Here is a 13981-nt window from a genome sequence, read left to right as displayed (position 1 = left end):
ATATTAAAAGTACCTTTCATGGTGAGACATCCCAGAGTACATGCTCTCCACGAGAGCTGAAGACCTGAGGAAATGCTGGGTTGCGATGATCACCCTGGAAATGAATAAATACCAAAGAAAAGGTAAGTTAAAAAAAAAACAAAACTGCTTTTTAAAAAAACATTACACACAGCTACCAACTCCTGCATCCCAAACACACACTTACGTCCAGTCCAGGTCGGGCTGCGTCCTGCAGAGCTCCATCACCCTGAGCGCCAGCTGGATGTTCTGTGGATTCGACAAATCCTCCACCTTGGCTTCATCCAGACACGTGTGGAGCACCATAGAGGTGTAGTTCACCGTCTTCTCATCTTCAACACTGAGCAGCTGCCTGTTCGCACATGTTTGGGGTTGAACAGTGTAAAGAAATGTACTTGGCTGCTGTGATAAAAATGTAGAATTTGCATTTTTTTAAAAGGTAAAAAGTTCAATTTGGCCTCTAATAAACTGATTTTTTAGTGTGAACGAGTCAGAAATATGGGGATAATGTGATTAAATCCGATGCCAGTTTGAATTTACAAATGACAGTCACTTTCTGTAACAGCGTAGACTATTCTGATAAACTGTGATATGCAAAACTCACAGGAGAAGATTTGGGAAGCTTAGCTGCCAAATGTCGTCTTTACACATTTGGTTTCCGACTGCCAAGTTACCGAGGAACTGGATCCCACAACGAAGCGCTGAAGACGATTTAAAACAAAACAGATCAACATCAAGAAAGAGAGCGTTTAATCCTTTTATTAGGTATAGGAGAATAAAGCTTAGACTTACGTTCAAATATGGTATCTGTACTCTCCACATTTAGGGGCTGAAGAAAGCTCAGGAGTTTAAGGGACACATCAATGAAACCAAGATCCCTGGTTGAAAAAGAATCATTGCATGTTCATGTTTGTCTTTATTAAAAAGGTACAAAAGCTCAGCCCAAAAATATAAAACACTTTAATATGATGTAACCTAAAGCACTGGCACTAATGAGACCTGGAGCAGTCTTTTTGTTGAGATTGTATCAAAGTAAAAGTTGTTTAAGACCATACTCTTCCTACATTCTTCGACCTACATATCATTGATTCTTACACATGGTTAGACACATTTTAGCAGGAAAAAAAAGGGAGAAAGAGCATGCATTCGCTTAAGAATTTCTTTAATTTTACTGAATGTTTCTCCATAATACTGCATTGTAAGTGGACTTACCTGAGCAGAGTTTGGTTGCGAGTACTCTGGATACAGGAGTTCCTCTGGGCCCTGAAGCACTCGGCAGTCAGCTGCAGCTGCAACGTAAAGGACTGCAGGTCTTCACCGTCGCTGTTGGCAGCCTGCAGCTCTTCACACAGCCTGGTCAGGACCTTCAGCAGACTGGAGAATACCTCCTCCTCCACAGCATCTCTGAGGACAGAAAATTAACCAATGAAGAAAAGGAAGCCATCAATTATTCAACAGGTGAAGCAAACAACACTGTTAACTGCTTCTTAAAAATGAGAAAATGGATTGGGACGAAGATATTTGTGTGTTCTGATACTGCAGCGCTTTTGCCTGAAGTCACTGGTATTGCAGCGGGAGAGTCTTGTTTCGCCTGTATCTAAAATTTGTTGCTGACAGGGAAACGTTTTTTTTTTAGAAAATGGTCATTGAAAAGGCTTTCACTGAACAAAGTCCGACTTTGCTGCAAAGGCTTCAAATGTTTGGTTGTACTTTAAGTTATCGCAGAACAAAATAGTTTTTGTACAACTGTGCAGAGTTTCTGTGGCAGATCACAGCAGCAAAATGCACAAACAACTTAAGAGAAAACACACATCTGTTTGCTTCTCTTCTGCTCTTTGTGCTCAAATGTACTGTATATGAACACATCTACATTCCCGATAAAGCCGTTCTTATTCATATGTTTTTGTATTTATCCTGGCAGACAACAGAACGAGTAGGAAACAGTGACTGAAATACGCCTCATTCAAACTGCATGCATTTCACTGCACATGCCGTATGAGCATGTGACAAATAAAAAAATGTAGAATCTACTTGTTAACCAGCAGTCACTTCCAAGCTGCTGCTCTGCATTGCTAATATCCTGATTTTATAACTGCAGTATCATCCATCAAAACTCACCATATACAAGAGTCAAATAAGACAGCTGTGCTAAGAATTTGGCTGCAGTTTCATAGAATTCAAAGCTACGACCAAAGTCAGAGATCAATTAAACAATACGATGAAAAGAAGATGCTTTAGCTGCACTGTGCTTGTAAAATATCCACCATTTACATCTTGCACTTTCTTTAACAGACTGAACTTATTCACTGTGTCAAGGGGATTGGAAGATGCACGAATAACTTAAATAAATAGCACTTTAATATTTTTTTATTATGTTGGAGATTCCAATTTAACTTGGCTCTTTTGCACATAAATGTGTAAACCTTTGTCCACTTGGCATACTGTGCTGCATTTTACAATGACATACAGCTTGTCAGAATAAAATGAATGAAATATTCTTTTTCCTTTTCTTTGAGGATGATTAGTTGTTTAAATTAATCGACTAATCTGTAAAATAGTCAGTAGGTTACTTGAAATCAATACATCTAGAATTCACTGATATTAATGTGGAAAATTAATGTCCATAGAAACAAAGCGGGTCAACATTGCAGAAAGCACATTTTATGTTATCATTCTGAAACGACTTTAAAATGAGGCCGTTAGGAGATTAAGATGGGATGATTTCTGGGCCTCTAATGTGTCCAGATCCTAACAACGCCCCTGACTGACATCCAAGCTGCTGATGACTCTTCAGAAAACAGTTGTCATTAGCTAATAACGCTATATTAACAGAAACAACGACATTTAAAGTCATATTAGGCCGCTGACTCAAGTAACAAACCTACAGTTTATCAATATCATAACAAGAATAAATCGGTCTTAATTATAGCAGACAGTAGACCGTTATGTTTGGCACTACGTAGTCGCCTTCAAATTAACGCTAGCTTAGCCAGTAAGCTAACAGTCTCGAATTTCATTTGAAAACGCAGCAAATTAAACTGACTCTACCTGAATTCTTTCTCCCGCAAAGCAGTTGTGAACGTCTTTAGAGCCTGCAGGTGTTGAGGTTGGTGGTTTTCATTCAAAATATCAGCGATAGACGCTGAGATTTGCAGACTGTTGTCGGTGGGAGCTGCCATGTTTGCTGCTTCATGCGTGTGGGCGGGACTTCCGTGTGATGCACTCTAATCTCATTGGTTCATTCTGGGATGAGGGAGGAGTCACAGCATGTGCTCCTGTTTTCACACCGAAGCTTCAGGTTGGAAGGAAGGTAGGAAGCTGACAGACAACTGAAACCAAGGCTCAGAGTGTCAAGAAACCAGAATAAATCTTAAAATATTTGAGGGCAGAGGCGCTGGTGGAAAGTGTTAATTTAATGTAATTTAATTTAATTTAATTTAGTTTAATTTAACGCTTGTTTTTGACGTAATTGCGTTATAAAAGACATAATGACTTGAACACATTTCTTATTACAATTTTAACCACAACTAAAGTTGTAAATGTGTTATTATTTTAACATAATTGTTCTTAATACTACCTATATTGTTAATGATTTAGTTAATAATAACACAAATATAAAAAAAGTAATAACAAAGTGTATATATTTTTAAAAAGTGTTCTGATAATAAGTGAAGTTTAAGAAAATAATATCTGTTATGTTGAATATCTGATAAATATTCCATGATATTATTAATAATGTTATGCTAAACAGTGTGTTACAACAATAATGTATTCTAATATTATTGTTATGTGTTATTTTGTAAATATTTTGTAATTGTTGTCATTATTATAACATAATAATAATAATAATAATAATAATAATAATAATAATAATAATAGTAATAATAATAATAATAATAATATCCAATTATTANAATAATAATAATAATAATAATAATATCCAATTATTAATCTGATAAGTATGGTCATTAAAATATGTGTGTGTGTATAGTAAGATTTTTTTTAAAGTTAAAATAATACAAGATTGTTGTAACATACATACTGTTGTTGTTGTCTTCTTCTTCTTATTATTATTATTATTATTATTATTAGTAGTAGTAGTAGTAGTAGTAGTCGTAGCAGTAGTAGTAGTAGTAGTATCCAGCCATCATCATCCTGCTCAATCATCAATGTCTAAACACATAATTCTTCACCAGTAACTGAGGCTATACCTTCTCTTTTCTGCATGTTCCTTTGCTGCATTAACCTTTTCAGGATGTTATAACATACCAGATCTGTGGTTCAGCCTGTATCCAGCCTGGATCTGAAAGGAAGCTTTCAACAGTGTTATTAGGAGTGGTGGGAAGCTTCAATCACATACTGTATATTTTATTAAATTAGACCCAATTTGTGCCTATTATTACATATTAAACCTCAAAATTGCTGTGAGCTGCAGCTGCCTTCACATCTCACATCCATTCATCTCGAGCAGCGTTTAAAACATGATCGATTCATTGGGCGCAGACGAGTTGTGGGACAACGGCTGCAGCTGCAGCAGCAAAGCCACAAGACAAAGCTTTGTGATTTCCATGTAGTGGGGCAAATTTTAGATTACAGATCCGTACGGTTGTCCCCTGTGTTTCCACTGGCCAGCTGAGCGCAGCGGCGGTGAAAGGCAGCTCGATGCTGAGTGGAGCTGATTATGTATGGTAAGAAGCATCCACCTCAAGTAATTTGTCAGCCTGAAAATGAAGCATTTGTAGTAGCAAACGTTCCCATTATAGAATCGCCATTTTTCATCTTTTAAGTGGAATAACTGGAAATATCCTCACAAACTGGAAGTGGTATGGTACGACTGGGGGATCTGAGGAGTAGAGTTACAGGAAAAACAGGACATCCTATCAGATTTGAGTTATTCTGGAAACCTCAGTTATGTTAACTAGAAGACGGCCGGTTTAGTCTGCTGTGGCAGCTCTCGTAAGAAAAGAAAAAAAAACATGAACACAATTAATCACAAAGAGTCTTTATTACTCACAGATGGTCGGGGAGTCTGCCAGTTAAAAAAAACACAACAACACACAATTAAAGTTGTTGAAAGCAAATCCATAAATGAAGCATTTTCGGTCTGTCAAAACACATGAAATTAAGCACAAATCAAACAGTTTTGCTGGTTAAGCAACAGTGTATCATAGCGGCAAATCATGACAACAAATTCTGAACGGAGTTTAAACACAATACACAGCGGTTAGGGAGTTGAATGATGGTTATATGCACCGTGTTAATCTATGACACTCTTGTATAAAGCATGTTTCAACACACAAGGATAGTGGTATCAGTTAGAGAAATTAGTGTGCTTGGTGGCGTGAAGAATAACTTTTTAGATTTAGACGAGAAACCAATTAAAAACCACAAAAAAAAAATCCTTTCTGTGGATCAAAGTCACGTATTTAGAAGTTTCTTCTTCCATGAAACCAACCCATTCAAGCCTCAAAATGGCAGAATGACAGAATTTGCAGATCTACAAAGTTGCTGCCTCGGGGTCCAACCACTTGCTGTAGCTTGAGCACACCAGCTCACCGACAACTCTGCTCAGACACTGTAAAACTGCCCAATAGTAGGTTACAACACTGGCGTAATTCAGTCAAAAAAGTTAAATCATAATACGGAAAGTTCCACCCTGCAAGTTGACAGGATTGGTTGTTTAGGTTTGTTACATAAGAAACTTTGAATCTGTGTTTTTGAGATTTCAGTTTATCAGCAGTTTATTACTTATTTTGCTCATAATGTCATTTAGCACATAAAAACACCATATGGACACGTTAGCAAAGGTAAAAAAAAATCTAACTTTAGAGGTCCTCTAATGCTTCCAATAGGTTCCTGCCATTTGTGTTTTTAAGTGAAATGTCTCATTCGCACTTTCTTGTGCTGAATTTTAATTAAATCTAATAATTTTCATTTCTTAGCATTTTCATTTTCATTTCATCAGATCCCACCATCAGATCATAGTTTAAAATGATTCAATATGACCAAACTAAAAGCATTTTCATCATCCTCAGGAGTGCTTCATTCTAGTAAGTGGATGTTTGTATGCTGGCATATGAGCGAAGATTGCAAACATGGCATTCTACCTAAAACTAGCACGTTGGCATTGTGTTTGAAAGCACAGCTGTGATTGAGTACAACCTCACAGAGGCTGTGGGCTCTTAGTCCAGTGTTTTCTACCAGTGTGTTCTTATTTTATCAGTGTACATATACACTCATCAGCCAGTTCATTAAGGAACATGTGAAATCCAGTGTAATCCAAACCAACGGCTGCGCCATATATTCTGCTTTCATGACGCTTCTGCATTTTCAGTTGCTGTCATAAAAAGCAATGGTGGCTGTGGCCTGGACTGCAATACATTTAAAAGTGATATTATAGCAACCAAATTAACACACATGATGGAGGAAAATATTACAATTTTAAATGTATAATGCATCACCACCAACCACTATGACCCAAATGATAAATGTGAGGTAGAATCTACACAACACCAACAAAAGCTAAAACTATAGAAGCTTTGTGAAAGTAGGTTTTATGGCAGAGCTGTTGTATTGGACTGCATTAGATTTTACAAGTGTACCTAATAAACTGGCCAGTAAGTGCATCTATATGTAGTGTGAAAATGACAGCAGCTTCTTGCAAACTACTGACTTGAAAGAGCTGCAAACTTCAACTGCAACAGTCCACGTGAAAGACTCGCAAACGGACGTAAATCTTGCAAAGCATCATTAACCTTTGAGGCTTTTTGGGGAGGGGGAATATTCGGCACAGTAAATGTGGCGAGTCCAAATATTTAAAACGACATTGAAATACACATTTGTCAAGTTACATGCTGTGATGCCGATTGCCAGCACCTTCTTGTGTCAGATCAGAAAGAGAATTCGGAAATGAAGACATGAACCATGATAACACTGCGTTGAAAAATGATCCCTGACTTGACGTAGTTCATAGAAACCTCCAACACAAGCTCCTTGGGGCCGATGATGGGCTTCACCTGCCGGATTACACCTGAAGGAGGACGTAGATGGGATTACTGACTGAAACTGAATCGGAAATTACTGCTGCTGAAGGATTTGATTCAGGCTTGGATGTCATTTCGAAGACAAACTCTCTCCTCTTACCCATAACCATGCCATTGTAGGCGCGCCGCACCATGTCAAAGAAAGCCTGGTGTTCTGCACCCAAGACGACGAAGAAAACCTCCGTCGCATCGGGTGGAGGAGCGGGGTCAGCTGGTACAGTTGTCCGCAGGAAAACTATCTCTGTTGAAAGAGTGGATTTAAAGTTTTTATCAGTCTGATAGAGGAACACCGCAGAGTACATTCAGTTCTTCCAATCGCATAGTTATTGTTCTGTGGGTTGAGATAAGTAACTGGATCTTATGTGCTGCGGCTGGATGGTGGGGGGAGGGTGTTACTTCACTCAGGCTGCAAACAGTTTGTGTATTTTCTACTAGTTTGATGATATGCATTGAGTAAAAGGATACAGAGTACAAGAACGAATTCAGCCGAGCATCGTAGACATGCACAGGTGTGTGATACAGAGATGAAAAGCCATCAGAAACTTTACCCTCGGGTTCAGTGAAGTCTCTGAAGGTTGGCAGGGAGATAGCAGTGTGGGTGACCATGTTGACGGGATGATGGACACAGTTAGCGTCATGAGGTTGGCAGTGCTTCATACAGCGTATTGTGGCTGAAGCATCTGCTCCGGGTCTAAGAGAAACAGACAGGAGAGATCAGAATGAGAAGATGAACTTTACTGATGCATCATTGGGGGAAGTCACTTGTTACAGCAGCTAGACAGTAAGAAACAAGACAAGGAATACAAAAGACTACAAAGAGACGTCAAAAGGTCGTCTGCCTCACCCGGAAACAAGGAGCGCAACTCCCATTTTGGGGCATAACTGTACACTTTGAAGTCTTATATCGCTGTCTGCAAAATCTGAAATGTTTCAGGCAATCAAAGAATAAAAGAGAAGAAAGTTTCAAGCTGTTGGTGGCACAAGCAGCCAAACTGGGTTTTGAAATGTTGCACCATCGACCTGCACTTTCTGACTTCTATCTGTTTCCCCAAACTGTTGAATGTTCAGATAGATGATGAGGTCATACTGTTGAGGAGGCTCAAGATGTGAGCTTCTTCCACGAAGGGACAGTGACGCTTGAACATCGGTGGGCCATTGAAGTTAAAGGAGACGATGTTAAAAAACAATGTGAGAACAATCTTTCTTCTGGGATGTTCTTGAATGAGACCGAGAACTTTTGGAAGAACCCTTGTATGTACATCTTTCACGTGGAAAGATATGTATGGATATGGACAGGGAAGAGGAAGACGGATGGAAAATGTGGAGAAAAGGGAAGAATTTATGACCAAGAGAAGATGAATCTCGGAAAATGATGCATTTAGTCAGTTTAGTCACTTCAGTTGGTGCCATATTCACAGCACAGGTCTTCTCAAAGGACTTCAGATAGTATGGTGAAAACCTTACAAAATAATGTTACAGAAAGACACCCAACAAATCCAGAGGAAGAAGAAGAAGAAGAAGAAGAAGAAAAAGAAGAAACATCTGGCAGAACCAGGCTCATGGTGGGAAGTCATCTGCCTTGACTGGTTGGGGTGAAAGTAAAGAAGAAGGAGAACAGGATAGCAGAGCAGTACACAAGAAATGGTGCTGGTGAGGTCAGAAACCACCGAACAGAAAGCTCCAGAGCCACATTTATAAGTTGGTGGGATTCGATAATGGTATATAAATGTATGGAGCAAGAAAGAGAGGAGATGTGCTCACTTCATAATGATTGAGGGTCACCTGAGTCCACCCGAACTGTAAACTTTGATAAAAAATAAAGTTTTGAGCCTTGAAGTTGAGAAGGTGTCCAGTCAGGAAGCCGGTTCCACAGCAGAGGAGCCTGAAACTTCAGGAACCAAAAGCAAAGCAGCAGTCTGAGAGTGAAGCGCCTACTGGGATAATATGGTTTTTAAGATATGATGGAGCTTGGTCATTAAGGGCTTTGTACAGCATGTGATTAGGATTTTAAATTCTATCCTGGATTTTATAGGGAGCCAATGAAGAAGAGCTAATGTGGGAGGAATGCGATCGCTTTTACTGGTTCCTGTCGGAACTCTGGCTGCAGCATTTTGGATCAGCTGGAGGTTTTTCAGAGAGTTACTGGGACCTCCTGATAATCACAAAATAAAATAGTCCGGCATGGAAGTAACACATGTGTGGACCAGTTTTCCAGAATCACTCTGAGACTAGATGTACCTGATTTTGAAGAAGGTGAAAGAAGGCCGTCCTACAGATGTGCCCTATGTGAGCGTTAAAGGGCATATCCTGGTCAAAATAACCCCAATTTCCCTCATAGTGGTATTGGAGGTCAAAGCATCAAACATAACGACACACTAAAAAGTAACTTAAAGGACCAATTCCCACCACTCTGTTAAATGCAAGTCTAATTTACCTATAGATTGGCTATTTTGAAGTTGCAAACATTGTTTTTTCAGGGTTGGACTGACAAAATGTAATAATAATAATGATGGTAGTTGCATCAACTTAATGCTGCAAAGACATTTAAACTCAAATTTCCATGTCAAGTTAAGGAAGCCTCATAAAATTGACGATGTGTTAGTTTTTGTTCACCTTGAGGTCAAGATTTCAAGTCCTACTTAAGACAGGAGCAACTGGAGCAAACACTTCATAATTAAGCACTAAACACTAAAACATTCATTCTATAAATAATGTCGAAATACAAGTCAGAACAACTTAATTTTTAATGAGTAATCACTTTAAAACTTGTGATTATGCTACAAATCACTGAATTATTAAAAATATCTTTAATTGTGGTGGAAAAGCTAATTCTCCTCATTTAATGCAGTTTGTTGGTCAAACTTTATGTCATTAGAAGTTATGGTTACTCAAAAAGATCGATCCAAACCTTTTTCTTCTTGTTGTTGAGCCACTATTTTAGAGTATAAATGGTTAAACAGCATGTTTTTGAGGTGTTTAGGGCCGAACTTTAGTTTTATTTGAATTCAGAAGAAGAAGATTACAGATCATGTAGGCCTTTACGTCCTTAAGAGATGGTATAAAGTTTGAGTAGCAGATGTGTTTTATCTGGCTTCGCAGATCTGAAGTGCAGATTTATTACCATTTCAATCTATAGAGTACACAACAGTGTTCATAGGAAGCGGCTTTGACCGAAGCGACTCGAGCGAGAAGAACCTGGCAACACCTGAATAGTCCCATAGACCTCTACGGTTAACCGAGCCCTAAAAAGAGGCCAAAACCTCTGATTCCAAACCCTGGAATCATGTTTGCGAGGCTTCCCCCAACGTGAGGACAGTGGTGCTTTCAAACGTAACCTCAAAAACTGCAGAGGGAGCTGAGCCATGTAATTAGCAGCAAGCAGGTGAGTCCAAGTCGTTCGGCGAGCGGGAGGCCAAACCACGGGGATGATTGTGTGGTATTCCACACCAGCGCAACGCCACCAAGGAAAAACAGGCTGGTAAGAAAACCAGAAGAGGGTATGTAAGAATGAATGTCATTTCTCATTTATTGAGTGAAGAGGGGAGAAAAAACTGACAGAATCCGCCGCTGAAACTGAGAAAAACTACAGGTACTGCTACTTTTATTACTAATTTTACAAGCATAAAACAATTATCTCAGCATTTTTGGTTATATAATCCAAAGATCGAGAGGAATTACACTGACATATATTTCATATCTTTGGGTTTTCAATTAGCTTTATGTGCACCAAACCCTCAAAAACCACAAGGAGGAAAGTGAAACAGTGGAAAATTTGTCTGGTTGCATTTATCCAGCTGACCAACACAGCTACTGGCTTTTTCGGTATCATTTACAGCAAATTAACTGATAACCACCCAATACCAACACTAAAAACACCATCCATCATGCGAGTTAAAATCTCACTCCACCACTAATTGAGCCCCCAGTTCTTGGCGGGACCCCAGGTGGCCATAAATAAGTGCCACGCTTATTTTTCTTGCAGGCCGCTGAAGGCGAGGGCCCGTTTGATCCTTTGGTGAAGCCGCTTGGAAGCCAACGTAGGAAAAATTGGTTTCAGCATTAGAAATGACCACAGCGGAGGAAGCAGGAGAGTAGGCGCAGAAACCATAGCCGGTGTGTGTGCTTCGATATTACAGAGAAAAGCCATTTTTATCCGTCATGTTAAAAGAAAATAAAAAAAATTCAAACTGTGCATATAAAGAGAAGCTGCCATACAGATGTGAGGTAAAATAAGCTGCCATTAATGCACAATATTGACAAAGCGCTGAAGTCCTCAGCGACTAACAGGCCCCATCTAGTGGTATCTTGCGCGATGTTTCCACATTTGATGCCACATTAAATCTCAGAACGCGCATTCGAAAGGCGGCCGAGCTACAGTAAAACTAGATTTTTGTGCCTCTCAGTGGAAATGCATCGCAGAGACCGCATTACAAACAAGCGCGCTTCCATTAGTAATTTGGACTTTTTGGTTTCAGTAGCAAATAATTTACTATTAAATTCATGTTTTTACTCCATCTTAAGGCAAGAGTTTGACATTTATTTGCTTTCTTGCTGAGAGGAAAAGGAAAAAGAGGTTAATCTTAATTCAATGTCTGCTGCAAGTTAAATATGAAGCCACAACCAAGCGGCTGAGTCCAAAAGGTGACAAAATCTGCTTTTTTAAAAATTGAATGTGTTGATTATGTGGAAGAAGGAAGAATTCAGATTCTTCCCTTTTGTAAAAGAAACAATACAAGAATGTAAAAACACTAGATGACAAGGAAAGTCGTGGTTCAGTCCCACTCAAATGATATATTATTATATTCTATAAGATCAGAGATTCTTATTGCTGGTGCATCAGTTTGTTATGCAGGGACAGAAGATAAATGTGAAGGGTCATGAGATGATTAAAGAGAGACGAAAGAATGAAAAATGAAAGCTTTTATGCACAAATCTGTTTTCAGATTTTGGACTTTTGTGAGATATTGTTGAGATACTGAAGCATTTTACTGAAACAAAACCACAAATCATGATTTGGTGGAGCTGTTAGTAACTCATGGAGATCTAAAATGCGACCACGACTACACTCTGCTGTTTGTAAGACGCCAGAAATGTGGGATCTTTAACAATATGTTCCATCTTAAAAGCTTCGTATGTTCTCTATTGTGTAAAAAGCTGCTGATTCTAGCTGCATATTTAGTTACACATATGAGATGTGTTGTGATTTTCTCATTTAACCCTCAGCAAGAAAGTGAAAAAACGTCAAAATCATCTTTTAAATGAATAATTTGGAATGTTTTTACCCTATATATCGCAGTAAATAGATTTATTGAGGGAACTGCTAATTCTTTTTTATCACATGACTGGATTTCAATCAAGAGCTCAGATCCGGAATGAATAGTAAGAAACAGGTTAATGCTTAAAAAACACTCCCAAATCCAGGAAAATGACAAACTTCTTTAGTGAATTCTTGCACTCAAAAAGGGCTGTTGATTTGTTTTTAACTGTATTAATGTGTAGATGGAAAGCTGCAGCTGTGATTCTCGTTCTTTTGATTCCATCCATGTCAGAAAAGTTCTAGGACTGGTGTCACAGAAGATATATTTCAAATCCAAACTACAAACCAGTCTAACACACTTCCCCAGCCTTCTCCGCCACACCACCATGCACTCCTGGAAGGATTCTTCTGGGATCTTCGTCAGCTCCGTCGTCACAGCCATCTTGATGTCGTCCACGTCTTTACAATGGGTCCCCTTGATGACCCCCTTGAGCTTGGGGAAGAGGAACAAATCCCACGGAGTCTGGTAGGGTGAGTAGGGAGGTTGCTTCAGCACGGAGACGTTCTTCTCAACCAGGAACTGTCGGATGCTCAGAGCATTGTGAGGAGGCGCGTTGTCATGGTGAAGCAGCCACCACTTGTCCTGCCACAACTCTTGCCTCTTCCCCTAACGAAGCAAACGCCACAGGATCTCTTTGAAGGGGAAAACTGATCGGTTGTAGTTTGGGTTTGAAATATATCTTTTGTGACACCAGTCCTGGAACTTTTCTGACACACCTTGTACGTCTAATAAGGAAATGTTCTTGAGGGTCGAACGAGCTGCTCATGCGTGACAAACACAACGATCTTGGCCGTGTACAGGTGTGTAGTTCCGTAGCGAATCAGCCTCATCTCCAGGGTCAGAAAAAAGTCCCTGGGCTCAGTCAAGACCCTCCGCAGAGAGACCACCCCTCCGTGAGCCTGCTGCTGCACCACGAAGTATCCATCCTCGTCTCCGGATACGACATCGAGCTGCATTTGGTCTCCGGCCGCGGAATTGGAGGGTCCCACGCGGAAAACGTCGGCCGGCACGGGGGTGTTGGTGGGGAAGCTGATGTTGTAGAAGGAGATTCTCAACGGCAGCGAGAAACACGACGCAGGGTCCCGCGTGAGCTCGCAAGTTAGGCGATCGCAACGGCTGGAAAGGGACAAAATGAAAAGGAAGGTTCTCACTGGATGGAGCAACGGATGGAAGCTGGAGAGCGAGAGGAGAGTTTGTACCCGAAAACTGTGGGAGAACGGCGGCAGCAGGCCAAAACCAGGCAGGCCGAAACGACGACAGGACAGAGTCTTAACACCAAACTTCATGTACGTTAACATTCACCATGCCACAGCATCCCTTTCCTTTAAAATCTCTTCAAAACCACTGCTGAGCTCTTACCCCTTCGCTGCTTGCCGGAAGTTTGGAGGACATTCAAAGGACAGACAGCGGTATCCTCCCAGGACGTTAAAGCAGCTCTGAGAGACCGAACAGGTGTGTGTTCCTGCAGCACATTCATCAATGTCTAGAGATGCAGGAGAAAACAAAAGAGGGAGTCAGTTTAGTAACACGACCACATCGTAGTTTAAACCAGCAAAGCCTCAAGCAGCTTTTTCACATTTTTATTCGCTGTGGACTCACTTT

General features: G+C 40.0%; 2 protein-coding genes across 3 annotated transcripts in view; both read right to left on the bottom strand.

Moving 5' to 3' along the window:
• The window catches only part of atxn10 (ataxin 10), a 13162-nt gene extending 9809 nt beyond the window's left edge, over window positions 1-3353 (bottom strand). Inside the window, exons 1-7 of one of the 2 annotated variants that reach the window (XM_008294862.1) lie at window positions 3349-3353; window positions 3067-3225; window positions 1231-1422; window positions 811-896; window positions 623-719; window positions 206-370; window positions 14-94 (exon numbers count right to left, since the gene is read on the bottom strand). In XM_008294862.1, coding sequence (XP_008293084.1) covers window positions 14-94; window positions 206-370; window positions 623-719; window positions 811-896; window positions 1231-1422; window positions 3067-3197 — 752 coding nt within the window. In that variant the 5' untranslated portion in view covers window positions 3198-3225; window positions 3349-3353. Of the gene's footprint in view, window positions 1-13; window positions 95-205; window positions 371-622; window positions 720-810; window positions 897-1230; window positions 1423-3066; window positions 3229-3348 lie in introns of those variants that run through there. The other variant, XM_008294861.1, reaches the window with a different exon arrangement.
• Window positions 3354-6873: 3520 nt separating this feature from the next.
• Window positions 6874-13981, bottom strand: part of LOC103366990 (fibulin-1) — a 14026-nt gene continuing 6918 nt past the window's right edge. The window contains exons 10-14 of the mRNA XM_008294869.1: window positions 13739-13862; window positions 13096-13104; window positions 7610-7752; window positions 7162-7302; window positions 6874-7048 (exon numbers count right to left, since the gene is read on the bottom strand). Coding sequence (XP_008293091.1) covers window positions 6909-7048; window positions 7162-7302; window positions 7610-7752; window positions 13096-13104; window positions 13739-13862 — 557 coding nt within the window. The 3' untranslated portion in view covers window positions 6874-6908. The remainder of the gene's footprint in view (window positions 7049-7161; window positions 7303-7609; window positions 7753-13095; window positions 13105-13738; window positions 13863-13981) is intronic.

The sequence above is a fragment of the Stegastes partitus genome, unplaced genomic scaffold, assembly GCF_000690725.1.
Source record: "Stegastes partitus isolate 25-593 unplaced genomic scaffold, Stegastes_partitus-1.0.2 Scaffold1001, whole genome shotgun sequence".
Lineage (NCBI taxonomy): Eukaryota > Metazoa > Chordata > Actinopteri > Pomacentridae > Stegastes > Stegastes partitus.
This window is presented reverse-complemented; position numbering and strand designations above follow the sequence as displayed.